Below are 23,317 nucleotides of genomic sequence, written 5' to 3' on the forward strand. Positions count from 1 at the left end.
CTAACTGACATTTTGCAAACAGCTGATTGGCAGGTGCGTTATCACCTTCCAATTTATCACTTCACCAGGCTAAAGGGGTGTATAAACATGGCATGTGATCTGACAATATCGCTTAGAAAGTGAGCACGGGTCATGTGTATGCCTCCCCCTTAGCGGTGGGGCTTGGATCACAGCGTTTTGCCTATAAGCATAGTTAAAACCCTGCTGAGGGCAGGTTGCTCAGCGCGCATTGCAGGTGCACCGTATATGTGTGTGCTGAGCGATTTGTGCTGAAGAACTTTTGGGCTCCCATCACCCTGTGTGCGGGGCTTTAATAAGTGTTAGTGGCTGCATTCACATCACTATCCCTGACACCATGCCGTGCACACGTTTAAATACTTGCCTCTTCACAAGGGCTCCATCCTCTGTTGAAATGCCCCTGACATGACCAGTCCTGTTTGGGGGCCCAAATGTGATGTTTTATGCACAGTTCACCTCAGCATCTCATGAGGCGGCAGGCTGGAATGTCCACACCTGTTCCTACTTGTGCCTGAACAATTGAATAAAGCACAGGGCACTGCACCTAACTGATGTTACAGGCTGTTTGAAACCATAGTTATAAGCTGGTTGGTACTTTCTCTCCCAAAGCCTTAGAACATAGGCAGGGCGAGGCCTAGCTATTGTTACACAATATCCTACTGAGCTTATAACTAGTCTTACATCATTGCTAATTAGTTGATTCTTTACTCCACTCCTCACGGGTAATAGTAGATTTTTGTATCTTGGGCATTAAAACCCTCATAATCCGGTTCTCTGGGATGTGGCCAGAGCCCTCTGCAAGCCTTAAGGCTGTTGGTTCAGTCTATAGGGGGGGAACACTTTATCCTGACAGTATGGAACTTTTATATAGAGATCACCTATGTTTTAATCATTCATCTAATGCTAGAGGCGCTGTCCACACCAGTAATGGGGTCATATGTGCACACCAGGGGTATTTGACACCTCCAGCTGCTGTGTGGAACTACACATCCCAGCATGCCGTTACATAGTTTGGTTATCCGCGCATTTAAGACCAGTGGGAGGGCCTTCTGGGATGTGTAGGGCTTCAGCAGCTGTAGTGCCACAGGCTGACTTCCACAGAAATAAGAAGTATCTGGTTGCTATGTGTTGCAGCACTTTTTTTTTTTTTTTTTTTATTGAACGTCCCTCTCTGTTACTGATGCTAGTTATTGTCTACTGCTTTCATCCTGTATATCACACATTGACCCCTGTATGGCAGCGCTGGATGATCTCTGGCATTTCCGATCAGTGAAGTCTGAGCAAACTAGTTCTGGAGCCCTGAGGGCTGTACAGTTACGTACTGAATGGAAACCTTTGTGTGTTCTTTGTTTTATCCTCTTCTAAGGGAGAACCTGGCTCCAGGTATCACACTGTGACCTGTCAAAGTCCTATACTAATACAGCACAGAAGCTGGTAGGAGTCGGTGCCAGTTCTGACTTGTGGTTTAGAGACCAATCCTGAAACCAGAAATTTTCTACATATTGATTAAGCCGTAGCTTGCAGACTGTTGGCCTTTGCTCTGTAGGAATCTGCCAATCCACACACTTTCTGCAAGCCAGTAATTTACGAAGAAGCATCTGCCTTCTAGAATGGCCGCAGGAAAGAGTGTGATGGGTGAATCCTATGGGTGAGCCACACAGGTGTATTCAGCTTTTTACTTAACTGTTAATTTGCCCAAATATAAAAGGCTACGTTTTGTATATTCAGCAGCATTGTGCCATATTAACATACATGTAGTGTACATGTATCGCACAATAATGCCTGAATTGGGGTGTGCTCGGTTTTAAAAATTGTTTTTGCAAATTTTTCAATTGGAAACCACAATGATGGGAACGCAGAAACCGGGTCTAATCAGGATGGTAATTGGCAGCACGGGTGGTGTAATGGTGAGCGTTACTGCCTCAAGGTACTGAGGTCATGAGTTTGATTCCCACCTCGGCCCTAACTGTGGAGTTTGTATATTTTCCCTGTGCTTGCTTGTGTCTCCTCCCACAGTCCAGTAATGTACTGGTGGTTTTAATTGTCTCTCAGCGAAAGCATTAACTAACCCTATGGGGCATATTCAATGTTTCTGCCAGCAGGTGCACAATCCTTTCAGCTTGCTACCCCCTGGGGGAGCACTCAAAATAATTTTTTGTGGGCAGACTAGGCGGGCAAAGTGTTTCTCCTCTTCAATCACATTGTATGTTTCTATAATGCGCTGTAAAGTTCATGTGAGTGCAGAAGTGGGAAGAATTGCGCTTATAAAATATGGCTAAAGCCCTTTGCTACCATGTTGATTATGGCCAGAGCTTTATAGGAAGGACGCAGGAAAGGTAGCGGCTCTGATGCCCTTGCAGTTTTCAACAGGATGCAATATCTTCAAACAAAGGTTATTCTATGAATGGAAACCAATCCCTTGAGCCTTTCTACGGTTTCCGACCTTATTTCACTGCTACTGTGTGCGAGTACTAATATTTTCCCTGTATATTGGGTCTCACTTGGAGCATATTTGTTGGGAGCCACTAAAATACCCAATCAGCCAATCTCTTGCATTGGGCTAAGTCAGAGGCAGAAGGGCTGCGTTCGGTCTCTGCACAATAAACTTCTGACTATCTTGTTTCGGCAGCTTGTCCCAGGTGGTCAGAATCGGTTTGAACCATACCTTGTTTGTAACTTCAAATGTGTTCCTATATATGGTTTTTATTGACTTTGTGTTATATTGAACCAATTCAATTGTTCAATGTCTGTACACTGAGAGACTCTGTACAGGGGAAGCTCTAGATGGGGGTCTCTCACCATTCTGTGAGAAACTGTCCCTTTATAAAGAACAGGACTGTATGACTGGATTGTTTACCTGTGTTTTATGGAGAATTGGGGTTCTGGTCATTGATATCTGTGATCACCATTACTTTTTAGATGGATTTTATATAATTAGACTTTGTTCATAGTTTTATTTTTAGTTCAATACGCTGAAGGCATTAGGCCACTCAAACGCAAGTTGTAATGACCAAAAAAACGCCCTGCCTCATCCGGCCAATGGCCTTGAGGGGATCTTATGCATAGGCATGTACCTAGTAAAAAATCCACCACTGCACCTTCTGTGCTGCACAGAGGAGGCTGATGTACAGCTGGGTGCACTTCCAATGTACTACTGCCTCCCTGGTCATCTGTGGGTATCCCAGAAGTATTGTCCCTAAAGCTAAACTCCAGTTATTTGGGGGTACACACCAGGACGACCCGCTCTTGATGCACATCGTGAGCGGGTCGTCAGTGTCTCTTCCGACCCGCTCACGATGTGCACCGTGAGTGGGTCCGATCCAATGGCGACCCGCATCTGCTGCAGGTAGGATCTGAATAACGACAGACCCCCGGGACCGCGTATCATATCGGTCCACACCAGGACAGAAAAGGGCCCAATCACCACACAATCTACCACACAATCTACCACACAATCTACCACACAATCTACATCCAATCGGCCGGAATTGGATCTAGATTGATGGGATCAGACCCTTGTCGTCCTGGTGTATAACCCAGCATTAGTGTGCCGTTCTGTGTATGTATACATACACATACTTTAGAACCACTGTAGTATAATGTAGTTCTCCCAGTGTGCAGCAGAGCACTTATTTGATCAGCCTTGTTCTGCAACAAAGGGCAGTGGTCCTGTAGATGGTATAGCCACCTACTTCTCATCCAATTTGTTTGCCTGAATTAATGTAAAATTCACCTTCACTAGCGGCAGTCCAAGATGGTAGAACCCTAAATTGGCTCACCCATATGTGTAGATGAGGAACCAGCACACACTTTAGTCTTATAGTGTGTACACACGGTACAATTTGCCTTCTGATGTTGACTATAGTCAACATCGGAATCTGATGCACATCGCAAGGGTTTTAACCCTTGCAATCCCGATGCGCGTTCACGTATCGCAGAAAGTCTTGTCTGCCTTGACTATATAGTGCAGATCTGCACTATATAGTCAGACTTGTATGCAAATCGGATGTGCCATCCGATCCCGTTCTGATCGGATCGTGGATCTCATCTTAAGGCACATCTGACTGTGTACACACCATAAGAGGGATATGATCGCTAGGTCGACACTATTAACCTTTTGCAGTCCAAATATTTTTTTTCCGCACTTCAGACAATCTATTTTAGTTTAAATTGTATTTTTTTTTTATCAAATATGGTCTACATTAAATGTTGAACAATGTTAATCCTATTTTAAAGCGGCTCACCATTGAATCTGGGCTGTTGAGCCTGACTAGACATTGGACTTTAAAGGGTTAAGATAGGGGCTTCCATGTCAACTTGCATCGATAGTCGGGACTGAATGTGAAAAACTTATATCGCCCTAATGCTTGTGTTGACCTTCTGACCCGGTTAGCAATGTCCACTTATTTTGTGTGTTGATCTTTAGTGTTCGGCCTAATGTATGTCCATCTTCATACAGTTGACCCTATGACCCATACCCTATGACCCATACCCATTTGAGAAGTGAACGTCGTGTTGTACTGTAGTGGTATTTATTCAGTTTCTTATATAGCGCATACATATTCTGCAGCGCTTTACAGAGAGTATTTGAACATTCACCTCAGTCCCTGCCCCAGTGGAGCTTACAATCTATATTCCCTACCACATGCACATGAACAGACATTCTAGGGTTCATTTTGTGGAAGCCAATTAGCCTTCCAGTATATTTGTGGATTGTGGGTGGAAACAGGAGTACCCGGGGTAAATTTACCACGCAAGCACGGGGAGAATATACAAACTACAGTTAGGGCCATGGTGGTGATCGAACCCATGACCTCAGTGCGGTGAGGCAGTAATGCTAACCATTACACCAGGGCTGGGCAACACCGGCCCTCCAGATGTTAATGAACTACACATCCCAGGATGCTTTGCATTAGTTTTGCTATGTGGCCATGCTGAAACTGATGCAAGGCATGCTGGGATGTGTAGTTCATCAACATCTGGAGGGCCAGTGTTGCCCAGCCCTGCATTACACCGTCCGTGCTGCCCCAATCATTGTAGTTGTATAGAAGTGTCACGATTGATATATTGAATGCACAAAATGCCGTTTGTCTGGGAAGAGAAAGATTGATAACCTGCAACATAACTGCATACAGTACATGCTCTTTGTATGACACACAATGTTATTCAATGTATTCAATGTTTTGACTTTAATGCCACTCCTAGATCTTGTAATAACATGCTTCTAAACACTGAACCATTCTAGAAGGAACACGGTACATACAAAGTGTCCCATGTCTCTGCAAGGAATGCAGTGTCCTGCAGCTGTTCCCTACATGGTGCTGTCATACTTGCCTGGCCATGACACAATTTACTGTACATTAGATAAAGCGCAGCCCCCCCCCCCCCCCCCCCCCCCCCGGTGCGTCTGCAGGCGTGTATCGGTACTGTAACACTGCTTCCTCTTAAGTAATGGCAAGTTAATAACAGTTATTATAGAAGGATGGCAGAAGATGGCGATTTGGGGCAACTGGGTAAATATTTCCTGCAGGGGGCATTGCAGTTTATTGGCTTTCTGTAACCCGTCCAGTCCTGCAGGAACATTCCTCCATCCATGCTATGCAATATCCCAGTGTATGTGTGGAATGTTGGGCATCGCTCAAGGCTTACAGGAAGTGGGTTTTGTCTGTTTGTTGCAGCTGTCTAGAACTCCTGCGGCAGATCACTATTGCATAAAACATGGCACAGACAGAAGCTTCCTACCAGGATACTTGGATTGATCTTTTATAGAGGGGAATTGAGATACTAATGGGATAAACTGAATTTGTTACCATAGGCAGGCATTTCTGCTATGCTGACTGTAGTATGAGTATCTGTATGTTCTGTTCATTTTGGCTAACCTTGAACCACTGGATCTGAATGCATTATTCACAATTTTATTTGAGCATTTGTTGAGGACGACTTTACAGTATGAAGTATTAATCTATGAAAAAAGGAGCTGTGTAATGATGGTTTTAGGAAGTGATCATTTCAGTGAGAAGAATGGTGCTCTACACTGCGCACAATGGCCAATTGTGGTACTGCAGTAGCTGTGCTTATAGGTTTCAGACTTCAGGGAATAACCACAGCCAATTCACATATGTCCCTCCTTAATGCCCCATCCATTACTTGCTTCTGTGAGACATTAGTAATATAGGCAAACAGCATACCTCCCAACTTTGAAGCTGCTTGACGAGGGACATAGGCACGTGCCTGAAAATTAAGGGGCGTGGCTATCCGGAAAGGGGGCATGGCCTATAATCGCGGCTTATCGTGAGGCCATGCCCCCGTTTTGCCCCTGCTGTGGGAATAGACGTGCACAGCATTTATTCACCGCTGCTCAGCAGCTGACAGACTCCCAATGGCCGCGCAACCCCTCACCCCCCCACCTAGCTTTTTGTTGTCTTGTGCGTTCTAAAGAATGCTACTTTGTTGTCGCTATGGGTAAAACCGAACACATATTACCATCATTAAATGTACAGGAACAGATTTTTAAATTCCTTTGTTCCACATTCTGTTTGAAGTGAAAGTTCTAAAGGAAGCGAAGGTAAGTACTGAACAATTGAACTGGTAGGTATTACTGCTTCATTTGGAGTATTATCCTTGTGGCACTGAAAGGTGTCAAAATAAAGTTTACTAACGGGGCCTACGCACAGGGCGACACTGCTAAACGATCTGGGCAATGTAGATCACTCAGCGCTGCACAGCAATGTGTCAGCGCTGTGTGCTGAGGGATCTCTCAGGCCAGTGTTCTCCGGTGAGATAACTAGATTTATCCAGCCTGCTGGATCTTAATCGCCGGGTGATAGTAACGCACAGAGCTGCACACAGATTTCTATGGCCTCTACACACGGAGTGATTTAGAGGCATTTTCTAAGCAATTTAGTGAGATCCCCGCCCCATTAGTCAAAGTTGTCTTTGGGAGCCCTGCCTGATGGTGCACTTCATCTGGGGCGCATGTACCACCCCTCCCATTCCTGCTCCCCTCCCCCTTAGATGGAGGGCAGAAATGTATAGAAGTGAGACTCTTCCCACCTTTATCTCAGAGACCAATACGTTATATTGGTTTACCTGCTTTGCATCATTACATCCTGCTTTTGACCGCATCGAGCATGAAAAACTAGGACAGAACCTCGCACATCATCCCATCTAAAGTGATGGGGAATTTGTTGGGGCGTGCTCGAACACTTGAATCGCACCCATGGAATTCTGAATACGTAATGTTTTAATTAAATAAAAGTTAAACCTACTTGGAGTAGTATGGTAGACCATAAACTTTGCATACAGATCATAATCTTGTGATTGTGATCCCTTATTTTGTGCAGATACTGAGATTATATTTTGTGTGTGTGTGGGGGGGGGATAGGGTTAACTCCTAACATCTCTAGACCCTGCTCTAGAACAGAACATGCTTGGGACTGCTTGTATAGCGATTGCTTGGCACAGACCAGGTATGGGATCAGTGACGCTGCTCGGAGAACATATGATTTCACTCTGTACTCCTAGGTTTGTGTTGGAGGCCCTTGTTCTGCAAGGAAGTAGTGGGGCTGTGACCAAGGCATTCATTTGCCCCCCACCCATCTCCTTCCCTACTCTTCCATCCCCCAAACTGTACAGGAGGGAGGGAGAGGAGATTCCTGGCAGGCTGCTTGTTGCTTGTGTTTGCCATATAAGGCCAAAAAATGTTGGAAAGAGCAGCGATTAGTGGAGGAGTCTGCTAACCATGGAAGCAGCTTCAGAAGGGCTGGGCATCTGGGGGCTGTGCCTCGGACCCTCTGGCTCATTCTACTGATCACTTCTACTTTCCACTCTCGTTGGCAATACTTAACACTTGTAATACTGTGGGTGGCTCACGCGCACTTGAGTTCTAAGCGGTTACTGAGCTTTCTACATCAGATTGCAGAGTGTTCAGAGCATCTGATAGTTTTGTGCAGGGGGGACAGGTTTAGTGTAACTGCATGTGTCTCACTACAGGCAGGAGGGTGATGCTCAGTGTGGTTTAATACTGTACTCTATAGCATGGAGATTCTATTGGATGGATGCGCTGAAGCCATTATTTGTAAGCTGTCCTAATGCTGCAGTGTCGGACAGACTGATACACCCCACATCTCCCTGAGCATTAATGCTTCTAGTATAGTATGGTGGCCCGGCAATGTCTCCGTATCCTGCATTGGATCGCTAGCGCTGAATGCTTGCATAGCTGCCTTTATAGAGTGTTGGCTTCTGATGCCACTGGTATACAGGTAGTGGGTTATTTTGCTGTTGGCTATTTATAGGGTATACATCCGTTAGGACTAAATGCATTGGGTCAACCATGGAAGGTCGACTTGAGCTTAAGTTGACACCTGAAAAGGTTGATATGGGATTCGGTCAACACGAGCATTCGGTCGACAGTCAAAAGGTTGACATGGGTTTTTTCATGCCGACAGGAGGTATTTCATGCCCTACCATCCACTAGGATGTGGAGGGAGAATAAGTGTGCCAAGCATTGGGAAGCACCGTGCCTGAAGCATGGTGAGCGTAACGTACCGATATGGTGCACATGTCGACTGTCGACAACCGGGACAAAATACGTGATAAACCCATGTCAACATTGCAGTGTCGACCTAATGCTTGTGTTGACGTAATGACTTGGTTGACCTTTTCAGGTGTCGACCTAAGCCCATGTCTACCTTCAGTGAGCGACTCTATGACCCATACCCATTTATAAAGTATTGCTCATTATGCATTGCCTGTACTGTGAAACCATTTGGTAGGTGTGGTCTTACAGCCTGGAGGAAGAAGCAACTCCCAACAGACTGTTCCCATACTAGGGGAATCATTTAAAGTTCTCATGCATTAAAATGGACAGTCCCCCCTACACTAGTAATGCAGTGTTCACACTGCCAGTGTGACAAACACTGGTTTTACCCGGCATTTATATGGAGTGTGGTATGGGGCTCAGACAGTGGGGATCCCGACTGCCGGTGCTCTGATAGGGGGGTGAGTGCAAAGAAGCCCCTTGTGGGCTTGTCACAGGTTCTATTCTCCCTCTATGGGGGTCGTGGACCCCCAGAAGGGAGAATAGCCCCTGAGAGTCTGGATCCCCCTTGTCTGAGCACCTGCAGTCGGGGTCCCCACTGTTGGAGTGTCACCCGGCACCCATTTATATGCCAGGGACTGCAGCAACAGACCCTGTTCTCAGTGCTTTGGCGAATTCCCGGGTGAAGCCGTTCTACCCCTTAATTTGCCTTTTAACACAGGTTTTTTGCAGTGTGAACTGGTCAACCAGGGTCTCCAACCTGGGTTAAAATCAGGGTTGGAGAGCCAGGAATTTCCAAACGGGTTGAACTGTTCACACTGAAAAAAAAAAAACTGTTAAAAGGCAAATTATCTGGTCGACGTGCCTAGCAGGGAGACTAGGGTATTGTGTGCTAATGGGTTATGAGCAGGCCAATTTAAGGGGACCCTACATAAATAGGTGATTGATGGCAGCAGATTAGTAATACACTAATAACCCTTTTTACACCACCAGGTCGCTGAATACTGGTTTCCAGTGTCACAGTAGCTTAACACCATTGTCCACCACAGTCTGGATCTGGGTTATTGCCAAGGGGTCAAACTACTGGTTCTTGGAGATAACCTCTCCCGCGCCAGTGAGCTAGCACTCTATAGGCTGGCAATGGGAACCGGGTCACTCGTTTACATTGCCCCATCACAGGTCCAAACCTGTTTGCTACCTGGGTTTCTGAACCTATGTTTTTAGGGATGTCAACACAAGGCATGTCCAAACTGTGGCCCTCCAGCTTTTGTGAAACTACACATCCCAGCAAGCCTTGCCATTGTTTTAAAATTCCACAATAGAAAAAACTGGCAAGGCTTGATGGGACTTGTATTCTCACAATAGCTGGAGGGCCATAGTTTGACCTACACCAAGCTGTGACCTGGGTCGTCCCAGTGATAACCAGGGTTATTGCAGAGGGGCAAAAGGTCTATTTAATCTTTGCTACAGAACATAGCGTGGCTGTCTCCTGCGGAACCTGTGTTTCTCCTACCCTGGGAACCAGTGTTTGGTATTGGTCTTTAAGGAGCAGGAGCTGTGGGCCAATTCCACAGTGAGCAAGGAGCAGCGGGAAAACAAGTAATCCAGTAGCACAGTCCATATAGGGAGAAATCGCTGTCCTGCCTGCACATTGACTCACAAGTCAGACATTTCATGTTTCCTCATGTCTTCTGCTCAGTGACCCTTCACATAAACCTCGCCTGCCTCCTCTGGGATCTTGTAAATCTGGATGGGGGGGTTGATGTTCGTGGCAGTAGTAGTGTCATGCAATGTATGCTAAACCTACAGCAGGGATATGGAGACTTCGGCCCTCAAGCTGTTGAACTACACTTCCCAGCATGCCTTCCTTCAGTTTTCCTCATTGGCTATGCGAAAACTGTTGCAGGGCATGCTGGGATGTCCGGTTAAACAGCTGAAGGTTCCCCATCCCTGCTATACAGGAACGGGCTATGGGCCAATCGGTCTCCTCTTGCATAGGCACATGTACGAAAAGAACAGGGTTTTCTTTCACTTTAGTTTGAGTAAGGGATGGATTTTAATCGTGATATGGTCACTAGGTCGACTCAATTGGGGTCATCAGTGCATCGGTCGACACCTGTAATAGGCCGACTTGGTGGCAAGGTTGTCATGAGTTTATTTTTTGGGGGGTCGCTATGGTGTGGTGGCAGAATAGTGTGCCAAGTGCAGCGTGGCACCATGCCCGAAGCATGGCGTGCACAGCGAACCATGCAAGGGGACCCAGTACATTTAGACTGTGTCCATGTCTACTATGTCGACATACAGGACAAAAACCTGTGAAAAATATCATGCTGATTTTTTTTGACTGTCAACCTTCCCATTGTTGACTCAATGTTTATTGTCCTAATGTGTGTCTACCCTTTTATTCAGTCGACTCAGTTATCCATTATAAAGCCAGAGGGCTAGTGCCAGGGTGCTTCATCTTATTTTGTAGTCAATTTTGATTTAAGCTTGCCCTAGTGGTCAAAAGACTGAGCTGGTTTAGGGGGTGCCAGCCTAGAGCAGACCTTTGACGTCATTGATCTATCATCAGTTTTTTTTGTGTTGCAAGTCACAGAGCAGCAAGACCGCTCCTGGATTCCTCAGGAGGTCTTCATCCAAGCTGGCATGTTAATGTATAAGTCTATACAAGGCCTAGACAACCTGTGGCTCTCCAGCTGCTAAGCTAAAAGTGCCAGCAGTTTCACAACTGCTGGCGAGCCACAGGTATGTTACGTGTCATTCATTTTTAAACCTTAAAAATGTTACCACAAAGAGGGGCATTTGTTGCGATCCTATATTTTAAAAGACCACAAGGATTCTTCCATCTTTCTTAGAAAAAGGAATAAGTGTAAGTTTTAAACAAGTTACCGGTGTGCATCCACAGTACATATTCTTTTTTTCGTATTCGTTTGCCCAGATAGCACCCTCGCCGTATGATTGTGATAAAAGCTGGTCCTAACAGGTCCCAGAAATAAAGGGACACAAACTTGTGTGTGATCTCAAATCTTTCTTTTGAGCTGCAGGTTGCCCAGGCCTAGTCTATGCTTTGAGCAGCGTGGATGCACAGTGGTCAGCATGCTGCCCTCTTCCAGTACTGAGGTACTCCCTGTATGTGTGACTGGCATAATCGTTTATACATAATAAACGCGCCAGGATTTGAGTGAGGCCTTTTTTTTTTTTTGTCATTACAGGTGTGGAATAGTTTACAGATTTATATTTTTTTATTTTAAATTGTTCATTTTCCAGAAGTAAGTGCATCATACCCATGTATAAAAAGTTATGGTGACTGCTCTGATTTATTAATTTTTTCCACACATTTGGTGTAATGCATTTCTGAGTGTATGAGCAGTAAAGCTAGGGCAGTGTATTCCGTATAATGGCTTTACGTGATGCTTGAAGCAGAAATTTCATGTGATAAATTTGGAACAGTTGCGTAATGTACATTCATAGGACTTCTCACTACCTCCTATATGCCTGGGAGGACGCATGTGGCACCTTTTTGTGCTGCTTTCCCTCACTCGTCTTCCCACCCACCCACCCCCCCTCCCTACACCTTGCCTTACGTGATTGATGATTTACTCCTAGAATCTGTTTACGTTCAAATACTTCTCTGCTGAAGTGTAAGCTCCCCCCTGGCACAGCAAACCTCTATTTGCCAACCATGACCATGTCAGACTGACTGTAAATATGTGTTGGGGGGGGGGGGGGGGGGGGGTTCTGTCAGATCACTGGTTCCTAGTAAACTACATTTGGATATGTTGAGCAGGTACCGTACATTACATATTAAACAAGTACAAGCTGGCTTGATCCATAAAACCAGTGTGAAGCCAAGTAGATGGTACCTGGGGGAGCCTGCAGAGCCTTATCAGTCATCTATTCCAAACAATTCTCTATCCGCCTCACATTGGGTATCCAGCTGCTGCTATGCTATGGGCACCATGAGTCTCTCATTGCTGCTTGTGATCAGCATTTTGGCTCCGTAGGAGGATTTGCTCTGTAACCGAGCTTGTTTTGCAGAGCTTGGTAGTCGTCCCAGTTGTGACTTTTGGAAGACATTACTGCCCTGTGCTCCCCACCACCTCCCTTGTCCTCTTGCTCATTGAAGACTGAAACATTTGCTCTCAAGTATGCATGTGTTATGGGTATTACATTGAGGCCTTTGTGGCTTCATTCTGTGTTGGTAACAGCATTGAGAGGTCATTAAGCAATTCAGGCAGACGTCAAACGCTGCATCATCCCTATAAACTATAAGGACTTTATAAATGCTTGTTGGGATCACTGGCTTTTCTCCTCCTCCTTTATTGCACGGCCTGGCAGTGGATGGTATAATCTGACTTGGGAACACAGGCGTTGTGATTTGTGGACGGCGCTCTATTGCATCTTTAGCACAACGTTGTCATGGATTTGACAATGAGTCTTGTTCCACATGGTGTTTGCGCTATGATGTGCATTGCCTTTAGTGACTTCTGTTTTTAGGTACTTCCATGCAAAGCTTTTGTCTCCAGAAATGGGATATACATGAGAATGACATCCATACTGTTCCTGGCAGTTTATGGGAGACCTGTATCAAGAAATAGGTGCTGTCTGCACCTGTACTGTGACTGGCAGTATATGGGAGGCCAGTGGTCGTGCAGGGGGCATTGGTACTGAGGCTGGCAGTATATGGGAGGCCAGTGGTCGTACATGGGTGCAGGGGGCATTGGTACTGTGACGAAGTATATGGGAGACCAGAGGTCGTACATGGGTGCATTGGTACTGAGGCTGGCAGTATATGGGAGGTCTGTGGTTGTACGTGGGTGGGCACCCGTACAGGGAATAGTGGTATATGGGAGACCCGTAGTCGACATATAAAACCTGACCATCTCTCATCCTAACCTGTTTATGCTCACCTCTCCCCCTTCTGTGTTACCCCTGTCTGTCTAACCCTCCCCTTTAGAATGTAAGCTCTCACGGGCAGGGCCCTCTCTCCTCATGTGCCTTTCTTAGAATATATAAACCACTGCCACCCTGATAATTGCTTCAGTGTCCTGTCCCCTGATGTAACTATCTGTATTAACCATGTACTTGTCCTAAACTGTCTTGTAATGTAATTTTGTTTTGTGTTTGCTCATAACTATGCTCTGTACAGCGCTGCGGAATTTGTATGCGCTATATAAGAAACTGTTAATAAATAAATAAATATGTGCTGGGGAGGGGATCTGGCCTGCGGCTAGCGGTATGAGGCCTGTGATCACATGTACTGTTCAAAATCTCCATTTATATAGCCACAATTTTCCGAGATACTCAGTAAATTAGTATGTGACCTGAATTCTGACATATTGAAGGTCTTATGGTAATCTGTCTAGTAATCCAATGGCCTTATCACTCAGATGTTTAAGGAAAACTTGTGTCCTCAGACTAAACAATGTCTGAGCATTGCGTACAGCCTTGAGGGGTCAGACGTCTGGTACGCTGACACTGCAAATATTCTCAGTGCTGGCAATCTATCACACATTGTCTGCTAAATGCTGCTATAGATAATACATTGTAGCCTACACGATGCATGCAGAGCAGGAACCCATTATGTCATTGTAAATGAAGGGTTATTTCCTAGTGCGTGTTTATGATGAATAAAAACTGACGACATCCCCTTTCTCATTCCCCAGACAGCAAAGCGATTGTTGATGGCAACCTTAAACTCATCCTGGGTCTCATCTGGACCCTTATTCTGCACTATTCCATCTCTATGCCAATGTGGGATGAAGAGGAGGATGAGGAGGTTAAGAAGCAGACGCCCAAGCAAAGGCTGCTGGGATGGATCCAGAACAAGCTGCCACAGCTGCCTGTCACAAACTTCAGCAGAGATTGGCAAAGCGGCCGAGCTCTGGGTGCCCTGGTTGACAGCTGTGCTCCTGGTAAGGGATGTCTCTTTTTGTAACTGCTGCAGCTATGGTCTTGCGATAGAGTAGAATCTAGCTTCCTTTTTAGTAGCAGTAGCTGTAGCTAAATGACTACCTCTGGAGGTGGCCATTGTGGTTACCACAATGGCTTCTGCTTGTGTTCCTAATCATTCCTGCGTAATCTGTTTTATTTGCTAGGTCTGTGCCCTGACTGGGACTCTTGGGACACCAGCAAACCTGTGGATAATGCCCGTGAAGCCATGCAACAGGCTGATGACTGGTTGGGAATCCCTCAGGTAAGAAACGGGGTTCAAATGTTGGGTTCTTGATCTTTCCTGTTGGCTTTCTGTTGACATTCCTTATTTGCACCTAGAACTCCCAAAGTGACGTGTTAATAGGTCATCAGAGCTCATCCCATACTGGGACTTACCTCCTGACATTTGTCCCGTCTTCCATATCCAGTGTTTCCCAGACCTCAACAGGAATCTGCTATTAAACCTATGGTTTTACAATCCCTCCCATAGACGGCATGAGTAGTGCAGCCTTCCATCATTAGTGATGTACTAATCGTGGCACCTCACATATGTTGGATGATGTAGAGGCCATCTCTAGTCACTATGTATACCATGGCGCTAATTACAGAGTGCCTCAATGGAGTAATTCTTGGTTACGCTATTCAGATATAAATATTTTAACCTTTAATTCGGTGGAATGACTGTTGGCTCCTACAGTACCGGTATATCCAACGTCAGGGGATTAAAGCTTTTTGTGCAAATACGTAAGTGACTGGTGTTCTCCAGGTGATCACTCCTGAGGAAATTGTGGACCCGAACGTCGACGAGCACTCCGTTATGACATACCTGTCCCAGTTCCCGAAAGCAAAGCTGAAGCCTGGCGCTCCTCTCCGACCCAAACTCAACGCCAAGAAAGCCAGAGCTTACGGGCCAGGTGCGTGTGTTCTACTTTGTATTTGCCGTCCCTGCTGTGTACATGGATGAACTAAAGCTGGGTACACACTGGGACATCCGAACGAATGCCTTTGATGCGTACACAGAAGGACAAGGTTGCTAGCGTTATCGCTAGGTGTGATTTGCAGGGCATCAAACAATCATGCATGCACACAGATGTAGCTGATTTGTCATTCCGAAACAGAAAATCGGCTGCACCTAGCACTAACATGCGACTTGTTTTGCTGCAGGTATTGAACCAACAGGCAACATGGTGAAAAAACGTGCAGAATTCACCGTAGAGACAATCAGCGCCGGGCTTGGCGAGGTCATTGTTTATGTGGAGGATCCTGCTGGACATAGAGAAGAGGTAAGATTAAAACTCATCCGGATGAAGACCCAGCGTCTTTCAATCTATGTAGTGATGTTGTGCACGGGAACGTATGGTGGAACTAAGCAATGCACTTTAATTGCACATTTTTTATGCATACGTACCTGTCGTCATGTAGCATTACTGTAGTCGCACAGCCCCCGCAAGACTCTGCTAGCGCATCTGGGCATTTTTTTTTTGCAAGGCTCTGGGCCGTACCAGGGGACACCTGATGTCATATGTGACTTATCTGTAAGACCAAGGCTCTAAAACTGTTTTTTTTTTTTTTTTCCATGGCTGATTCCATAAAACACACAATATTAAATAATCATTGGTCTCCTAGTGTGTCCTAGCTGCATTGTGCTGTGACTACGCTGCGTGTCCACTAGCAGAGTTGCGCGGTACCGGCTGTGCCCTAGAGCCAGGTGTCTTATGCTAATTGGTGTACTGGTGTTTGATGTATGAAAAGGCGCAACAGTAAAGCAGAATGCAGGAGAGCATGTACCACACCGGGCAACGCAACAGTCTTGTCCTAAGACCTTGGAAATGATTGTACATACAAAGGCCTTAATGCCATGCATCTGTCTCTTCAGGCTAAAGTAACAGCCAACAATGACAAGAATAGAACCTTCTCAGTCTACTATATTCCTAAAGTGACCGGGATGCATAAGGTGAGACATTGCACATGCCTCATACGAGATCTCATGAGAATTTTTACGCTGGAATCCTTTTTCTAAAGCTGGGTTCCACCATTATCCTTCCTACCCCAGGTCACCGTCTTGTTTGCTGGCCTTCAAATTGCAAAGAGTCCGTTTGAGGTAAATGTGGACAAATCTCACGGGGATGCGAGTAAAGTAACTGCTCAGGGTCCCGGTCTAGAGCCCGCCGGAAACATTGCCAATAAAACCACCTACTTTGAGATCTTCACAGCAGGTAGGAATACATGTGCTGGGAACGGGTTCTCTTGCTAAGAACTGCTGCTTGTCTGCTTGTGTGTCCAACCAGCAGCTGTAGTCTGTGCAGTCTTGGTGCACATGGGGCTGTTGAAAGCTGTTAATCCTGAAGTCTATAGCAGCCAATTTATTAGGCTTCCTAATCTTGGGCATCCTATGTAAACCAGCTGTCTCTTCTTGAAAAGGAGTTTAATTTGCCTGGTCTGACACAAACTCTGTCCTATATAGTATTTTAGGATGTGCATATTTGAAAGGAAATGAGCGCGTTGGGAGGTTTTGATGAAAATGCAGTATTAACTGTTATCCCTTTAGATCTTCACAAACATTCATTATTGATGGTCCTGCAAAATGTTCTCTTCAGCCTTAATATCTGTGAAGAGACTAGTTTGGCACCGTACAAGGGAACTTGGCTATAGAGACAAGACTTGTGGATCCCTGGGATGCTTAGAGTAGTGATTGGCTACAGTGTGGAGTCAGCCATTTTGTGGGCTGAGCTGGTACAGTGAATTGATTGGTTGCCTGGATTAACCTTTAAAAAAATAGCCGTTTAGAGGAAACTTTACTCAATTGGTGCAAAAACAAATCCTCAAACTGCTATAGAGTTAAATTGCCAGAGTATCTAATTTTGGTACTTATGTTAGTTGGGGGCCCACTAAGCTATTTGCTTAGTTTTCTGCGTACCCTCGCGGGGCTCGCCATGCCGACATGGATAGTGGGGGTACGAGCGTACTAACTATAGTGGGCGTCCAACTAGTAAAAGCTATAGAAAAGCAAAGTGATAGTATAAAATGAGGGCACATTAATACGAGCAATAATCTGTCTTTACATGTCAAACATAAACCCATTAAACACTTTGCTTACTCTTCATGCAGGTGCTGGCCTTGGTGAAGTGGAGGTCATAATCCAGGACCCCAGTGGGAAGAAAGATACATCAGAGGTTCTGTTGGAGGATAAGGGTAGCAGTACATTCCGTTGCACCTACAAACCCACCATGGAGGGGGTCTATACCATTTTCATAACGTTTGCTGGAGTCCAGATTCCCAAGAGCCCTTACACAGTCACCATTGGTCAAGGTGCGAAGCGCTCCTACTCTCAGGACCTTTTTGTCCTGACATTTTTTTTGTGGCGGGATTTTCTCCAAATACAGCCAGCATGTTCTGTGCATTGTCCAAGTGGAACACTTCACAAGTTATTGGTGGCACTACTAAGCTATGGTGCCATGAGGGCGGTGTGCTAGTACTGGCACTACTATACTGTGGTGCCAAGAGGGAGGTATGTTAGTACTGGCACTATGCTGTGGTGCCAAGAGGGCGGTGTGCTAGTACTGGCGCTACTAGGCCATGGTGTCACAAGTGTGGTGTACTAGTGATGGCATTGGTGAAATGCATTTTGGTAATTAAATCTTACATTTGTTAGACTACTTTATGAAACCAAAGATTAGCATTTTTTTTTTTTTACCAAATGCTTAGATGCATCTGCACCATATAGCAATTTGTGCTTTACCTCCAAGGTCTTTGTTTAGCAGTGCCAGCATCCTGCAGTTGTCTGGCCTTCGTTACTAAAATTTAGTCTTCCAACAATCTCATTATAATGAAGGTGGTCTGATATATCTGGCTTTGCCTTGGTACCGTTCTCTGTCCTTCCAACCTACTGCTTTCTCAAAGTTCCTCTTGCTGTCGAAACTTGTATTTTTCTTTTCTCTCCCTCATGCCTTCACCTGAGGAAGGTGGTCAACCTGCTGGATCTCTCCTGTTTCTTGCTGCAGTGTCCCCTGTGCTTGCTTGGGGGATGTGAAGGCTTTACGGTACTTCTGCATGCAGTGTGTCGTGTGGTTTCTGAAGGTTCCGAGTCTATGCTACTACTCTTAGCTAGTGATAGCACTTGCTGTATACAAATGCAGTCTTAACTGACTCAAACCATTATATAAAACTAAAAGCCGCTGATCTAGTCCTTTTTAGGGTTATGAACAGTACAAGTGTTTGGAAAGGTGTGGTTTTATTCATATGCATGGACTTTTGCATCTGTTTTTTTTTTTTTTTCCCAGAAACAGTGTTCCTTATTGTCCATGTCCGTTGGTCTTGTTTTGGATGTTCTGATTTTTTTTGTAGATGTATTCTAAAATGTCATGTGCCTGGTTTTGCCATTTAGCTTCAAATCCCATTGCCTGCTATGCTGTGGGCCGTGGCTTGCAGCCAAAGGGGGTGCGTGTGAAGGAGACTGCAGACTTCAAGGTCTACACGAAAGGAGCAGGAAGCGGAGAACTGAAAGTTGTGGTCAAGGGACCAAGTGAGTAAATGTTGGAACATGTGCCCACTGCTTCCTCTGGTTATTTCAGCCCTCTAATCTGTACATGTGTAACACACTCCAGGGAACTAATGAAAATAAGTGGTCTTTATGGCCTATGTTTTTTTTGGTGGCTCCCCAGTTAATTACCATGGAGATCTTCTACCCACAATTTCACTTGTAACTTTTAAGGCTGCTACAGTACACGTATGCGCCTTGCCTTGTCTGCCAGCACTACTTAAGGTTTGTACTCCGTACGCCTTTATCAGGTTCTTTAATGGTCACAAGCAGCCCTCATAAGGAAGGCCTCTATCAACCTCAGTTTGGCTTATTAAAGTATAAGGCTGGCAAAGGAGGCGGTGCGTATTAGTGGAGTTTCCCATTACAAATAACATTTGTTCCATCAGTTTGCCCCACATTTATGGCTACACGCAAAAGTAGCCAGTATTTACCCTGCACAGAAAACTTATAACCCACCCAAATCTAACTCTCTGCACACATTACATCAGCCCCACCTGCGTTGCAGCTGGTTCCCAATTGTGCTTTTTTTTGGCTTTGGTAAGAAGTACCTGATTCAGTGTTGTATGCAAACAGCCCCAGGTGACTGAAAAGTGTATTAATAAAACTACTATGTTCTCTACAGAGGGAACAGAGGAACGTGTTAAGCAGAAGGACTTGGGAGATGGGGTCTATAGTTTTGAATATTATCCCACTGCCCCTGGGAACTACATAGTTACCATCACTTGGGGAGGACAGAACATACCACGAAGGTGAGAACATCGGTCATGCGTCATCTGTTACTCAAGACTGTTCTCTTGTACTGGCTGGGAACATGTTAATGGCTTGCCTTGGGGTTCTTAATTCTAATAATTTCCTTCATTGCAGTCCATTTGAGGTGAAGGTAGGAACAGAATGCGGGCAGCAGAAAGTACGTGCTTGGGGCCCAGGACTGGAAGGGGGAGTTGTTGGCAAATCCGCTGACTTTGTGGTTGAAGCTATTGGTGATGACGTGGGCACTTTAGGTAGGTTTCTATCCTGGTTGGAGGGAATGGTTTTTAGTACTTTGATCATGGCTAGGACCATCCAGCCATCAAAAAAGAACCGTTATATAAAGGTCACATCTTATCTCTGCAGGGTTTTCTGTGGAAGGTCCTTCCCAAGCAAAGATAGAGTGTGACGATAAAGGGGATGGGTCATGTGACGTGCGCTACTGGCCACTGGATGCTGGCGAATATGCCGTGCACGTGTTGTGCAACAATGAAGATATTAAACTGAGCCCTTTCATGGCTGAAATCAGACCTGCCCCTAAAGACTTCTATCCAGAGAAAGTAAGTGTTCCCTGTATTGGTGCAGTAGAGTCCATGTAATAAAAGTAGAAATATTACTCCAGTTTCTCCTAAAATTGAAATCTCCTTTAGACTGTTGCATATCTCTTAGCCTTTGCAGGTCTATGGCTGGAGTTCCCTGGTCCTTTGCACATTAATGGATGATCAGATGATGTGTTAAGTTGGAATTGCTAAATGTTTGGATGACATTTTTTTTGTGTTTGTTTCCTTTGCTAAAGGTGAAGGCCTATGGCCCAGGGCTGGAGAAGTCAGGATTGGCCATTAATAAACCCGCGGAATTCACAGTTGATGCCAAACAGGGAGGAAAAGCACCCCTAAAGGTGTCCATACAGGTACGTGCTTGGGCTGGTTTGGAAGAGGGCTAACTAAATCTGGAACAAATCATCAACCTATACGTTCTTTCAGGATTCCGAAGGAAACCCAGTCGATGTCACCACCAAGGATAATGGCAATGGAACATACAGCTGTAGCTACCTGCCTAAGAAACCATTGAAACACACAGCATTGGTGTCTTGGGGTGGAGTGAATATACCAAATAGCCCCTTCAGGGTAAGCATGAAACTGCATCGCCTACCACCCTCGTCCTTGTATTAGTATGCTCACTGAAAGACTTTGTAGAGGTCTTTACCCTTTCGTGGTTCAAATCCCTGGAGAGGACAATCTGGAAGCCATACGCTTTCAGAAATTGAGGGATGCTGGGAGTCTTTTTATTTTAGTAGTGAAGGGTCTTCCCCAGGGCTTAGCATGGTCCTGGAGAGGTGGGGAACTAATGTCCCTCCAACTTATTGCATACATACACTCTCTCTACTCAAATGCAAACTCTTAATGTCTTAACCCTTTGAGTGCCAACATCTGTTACAGATGTGAAAAATATCTGCTTAATGCCAGCATTGCTCACATTTGTTGTAAAAAAATATTCTACATTTTATTTCCTATATAAGGCAAACATTGCAGTTCACTATGATGAATAATGTCTGCCAATTTTCAAACCTATTCTGACAAATTCAGGTTACATTTATTGAACACCACCATCTCCACCCACACATTACAATGTGAACTCATGGTGAATCAGTGTCAATGGTTGGTGGGACTTGCTAAACTTAATCTATCTGTTTTAGATGAGTATTGGTGCCGGCAGCCACCCCAACAAAGTGAAAGTTTATGGACCCGGTGTTGCAAAAACTGGTTTGAAAGCTCATGAACCTACATACTTTACCGTGGACTGTACAGAAGCCGGACAAGGTGAGCAGGCAGAAGGATGGCTCTGGATTCAGTTTCAGATTTTGAAACTGAAATAAAGTCCTGTTCTGTGAGCTTAACTTAACATTTTCATTGATCCACTGACATCTGGCAAGACTGATTGTCTTTCCTGTTCTAATCTCTCCTCAGGGGATGTCAGCATTGGAATTAAATGCGCTCCAGGCGTAGTAGGTCCAGCTGAAGCGGATATAAACTTCGACATCATCCGCAACGACAATGACACCTTTACTGTGAAATACACCCCTCCGGGAGCTGGAAGTTACACCATCATGGTTCTCTTTGCTGGCGAGGTGACTACAGTGCTGTGTTAAAATGATTAAGTATTGTAAAAGCCCATGGGGTGACTTTCAGCTGATAAGCTGGCGAAGGGCCATAGTATGGAAGTTTATCATACAGAGGGGACCATGCAGTTGTAATACTATAGTCTGTACTTCATGATTACATAGACTCCTTGTCCTCTATAGGCCACTCCCATGAGTCCCATCCGCATTAAGGTTGATCCATCTCACGATGCCAGCAAAGTGAAGGCTGATGGACCAGGACTGAATAAAAGTGGTAAGTTGGAGTGCTCGATACTTCTGGTTCTAGGCATGACTATTGATGCTCTTGTATCATGTTTTGTGTAGATTGGTGACTTGTTTGACCAAGCTTTTACATGACCACTTTTGTGTTACAGGTGTGGAACTTGGAAAACCCACTCACTTCACAGTCAACACAAAGGCAGCTGGCAAGGCCAAGCTAGATGTGAACTTCACTGGGCCGGTTAAAGGCGATGCAGTGAAGGACTTGGACATCATAGATAACCTTGACAACTCTTACACCGTCAAATATACACCAGTACAACAGGTAAGCTGTTAAATGTTGGGAATGTGTATAATCAGAAGCCCATGCTGCATTCTCTTCAACACTGATACATGTTCCTTGTAGGGTAACTTGGGTGTGAACGTGACTTACGGAGGGGACCACATACCCAAGAGCCCATTCCCTGTCAGCATTGCGCCCACTCTGGACCTCAGCAAGATCAAGGTTTCTGGACTGGGTGACAGTACGTATATTAGACCTAATCGACTTTTGACCAGTACGGTCCTTAAGAACTTCAATATTATGCAATTCAAACATTCAGGGTGTTATCGATGGATGTTTGAAGTTGATGAGATGTTTGCTTTACACAATTTTTGTATTGTTCTTTCCTCTCCTTTAGAGGTGGAAGTGGGAAAGGACCAGGAGTTTACTGTGAAATCCAAAGGTGCTGGAGGACAAGGCAAAGTGGCTTCTAAAATCACAGGCCCATCCAACAAGCCTGTACATTGCAAAGTGGAGCCAGGCTTGAGTCCTGATAATAGCACTGTTAAATTTATACCTCGTGAGGAAGGTCCTTATGAAGTGGAGGTTACCTATGATGGAGTCCCAGTGCCTGGGAGCCCATTCCCTGTAGAAGCTGTTCCACCTACTAATCCTTCGAAGGCAAGTTGTAGATCACTTGAGTGGTTTTTTTTTTTCTCTTCACATAATACAGATGTGGTTAAGATCTGTATTCAAATCTTCCACACTGCCATTCCTTATGGTATATGGGCTAGGACTGCTTCGGCAGTACGGCTTTGGGAAGGTTAAGATCACTGTAGTATGTAAATTTATATTGGTTATTGTGAACTTAGCCCTTTCCTGTTCCAACGATTTGTCCATTTGAATAATTTAAGTCAT

General features: G+C 45.1%; 1 protein-coding gene across 4 annotated transcripts in view; it reads left to right on the top strand.

Annotated features, from left to right (window-relative positions):
* FLNA (filamin A) overlaps window positions 1-23,317 on the top strand; it is a 98,903-nt gene that overhangs the window by 56,318 nt on the left and 19,268 nt on the right. For all 4 annotated transcript variants that reach the window (XM_083158889.1, XM_083158891.1, XM_083158890.1 and 1 more), the window contains exons 3-21: window positions 14,224-14,472; window positions 14,656-14,753; window positions 15,258-15,405; window positions 15,656-15,774; window positions 16,368-16,445; window positions 16,545-16,707; window positions 17,600-17,800; window positions 18,876-19,013; window positions 19,654-19,780; window positions 19,896-20,032; window positions 20,145-20,338; window positions 20,575-20,688; window positions 20,762-20,905; window positions 21,475-21,598; window positions 21,746-21,906; window positions 22,081-22,171; window positions 22,293-22,462; window positions 22,544-22,661; window positions 22,818-23,080. In XM_083158889.1, the coding sequence (XP_083015015.1) occupies window positions 14,224-14,472; window positions 14,656-14,753; window positions 15,258-15,405; window positions 15,656-15,774; window positions 16,368-16,445; window positions 16,545-16,707; window positions 17,600-17,800; window positions 18,876-19,013; window positions 19,654-19,780; window positions 19,896-20,032; window positions 20,145-20,338; window positions 20,575-20,688; window positions 20,762-20,905; window positions 21,475-21,598; window positions 21,746-21,906; window positions 22,081-22,171; window positions 22,293-22,462; window positions 22,544-22,661; window positions 22,818-23,080 (2,837 nt within the window). The remainder of the gene's footprint in view (window positions 1-14,223; window positions 14,473-14,655; window positions 14,754-15,257; window positions 15,406-15,655; window positions 15,775-16,367; window positions 16,446-16,544; window positions 16,708-17,599; window positions 17,801-18,875; window positions 19,014-19,653; window positions 19,781-19,895; window positions 20,033-20,144; window positions 20,339-20,574; window positions 20,689-20,761; window positions 20,906-21,474; window positions 21,599-21,745; window positions 21,907-22,080; window positions 22,172-22,292; window positions 22,463-22,543; window positions 22,662-22,817; window positions 23,081-23,317) is intronic.

The sequence above is a fragment of the Crinia signifera genome, chromosome 9 (genome assembly GCF_055691185.1).
Source record: "Crinia signifera chromosome 9, ASM5569118v1, whole genome shotgun sequence".
In the NCBI taxonomy this organism is placed as follows: Eukaryota; Metazoa; Chordata; class Amphibia; order Anura; family Myobatrachidae; genus Crinia; species Crinia signifera.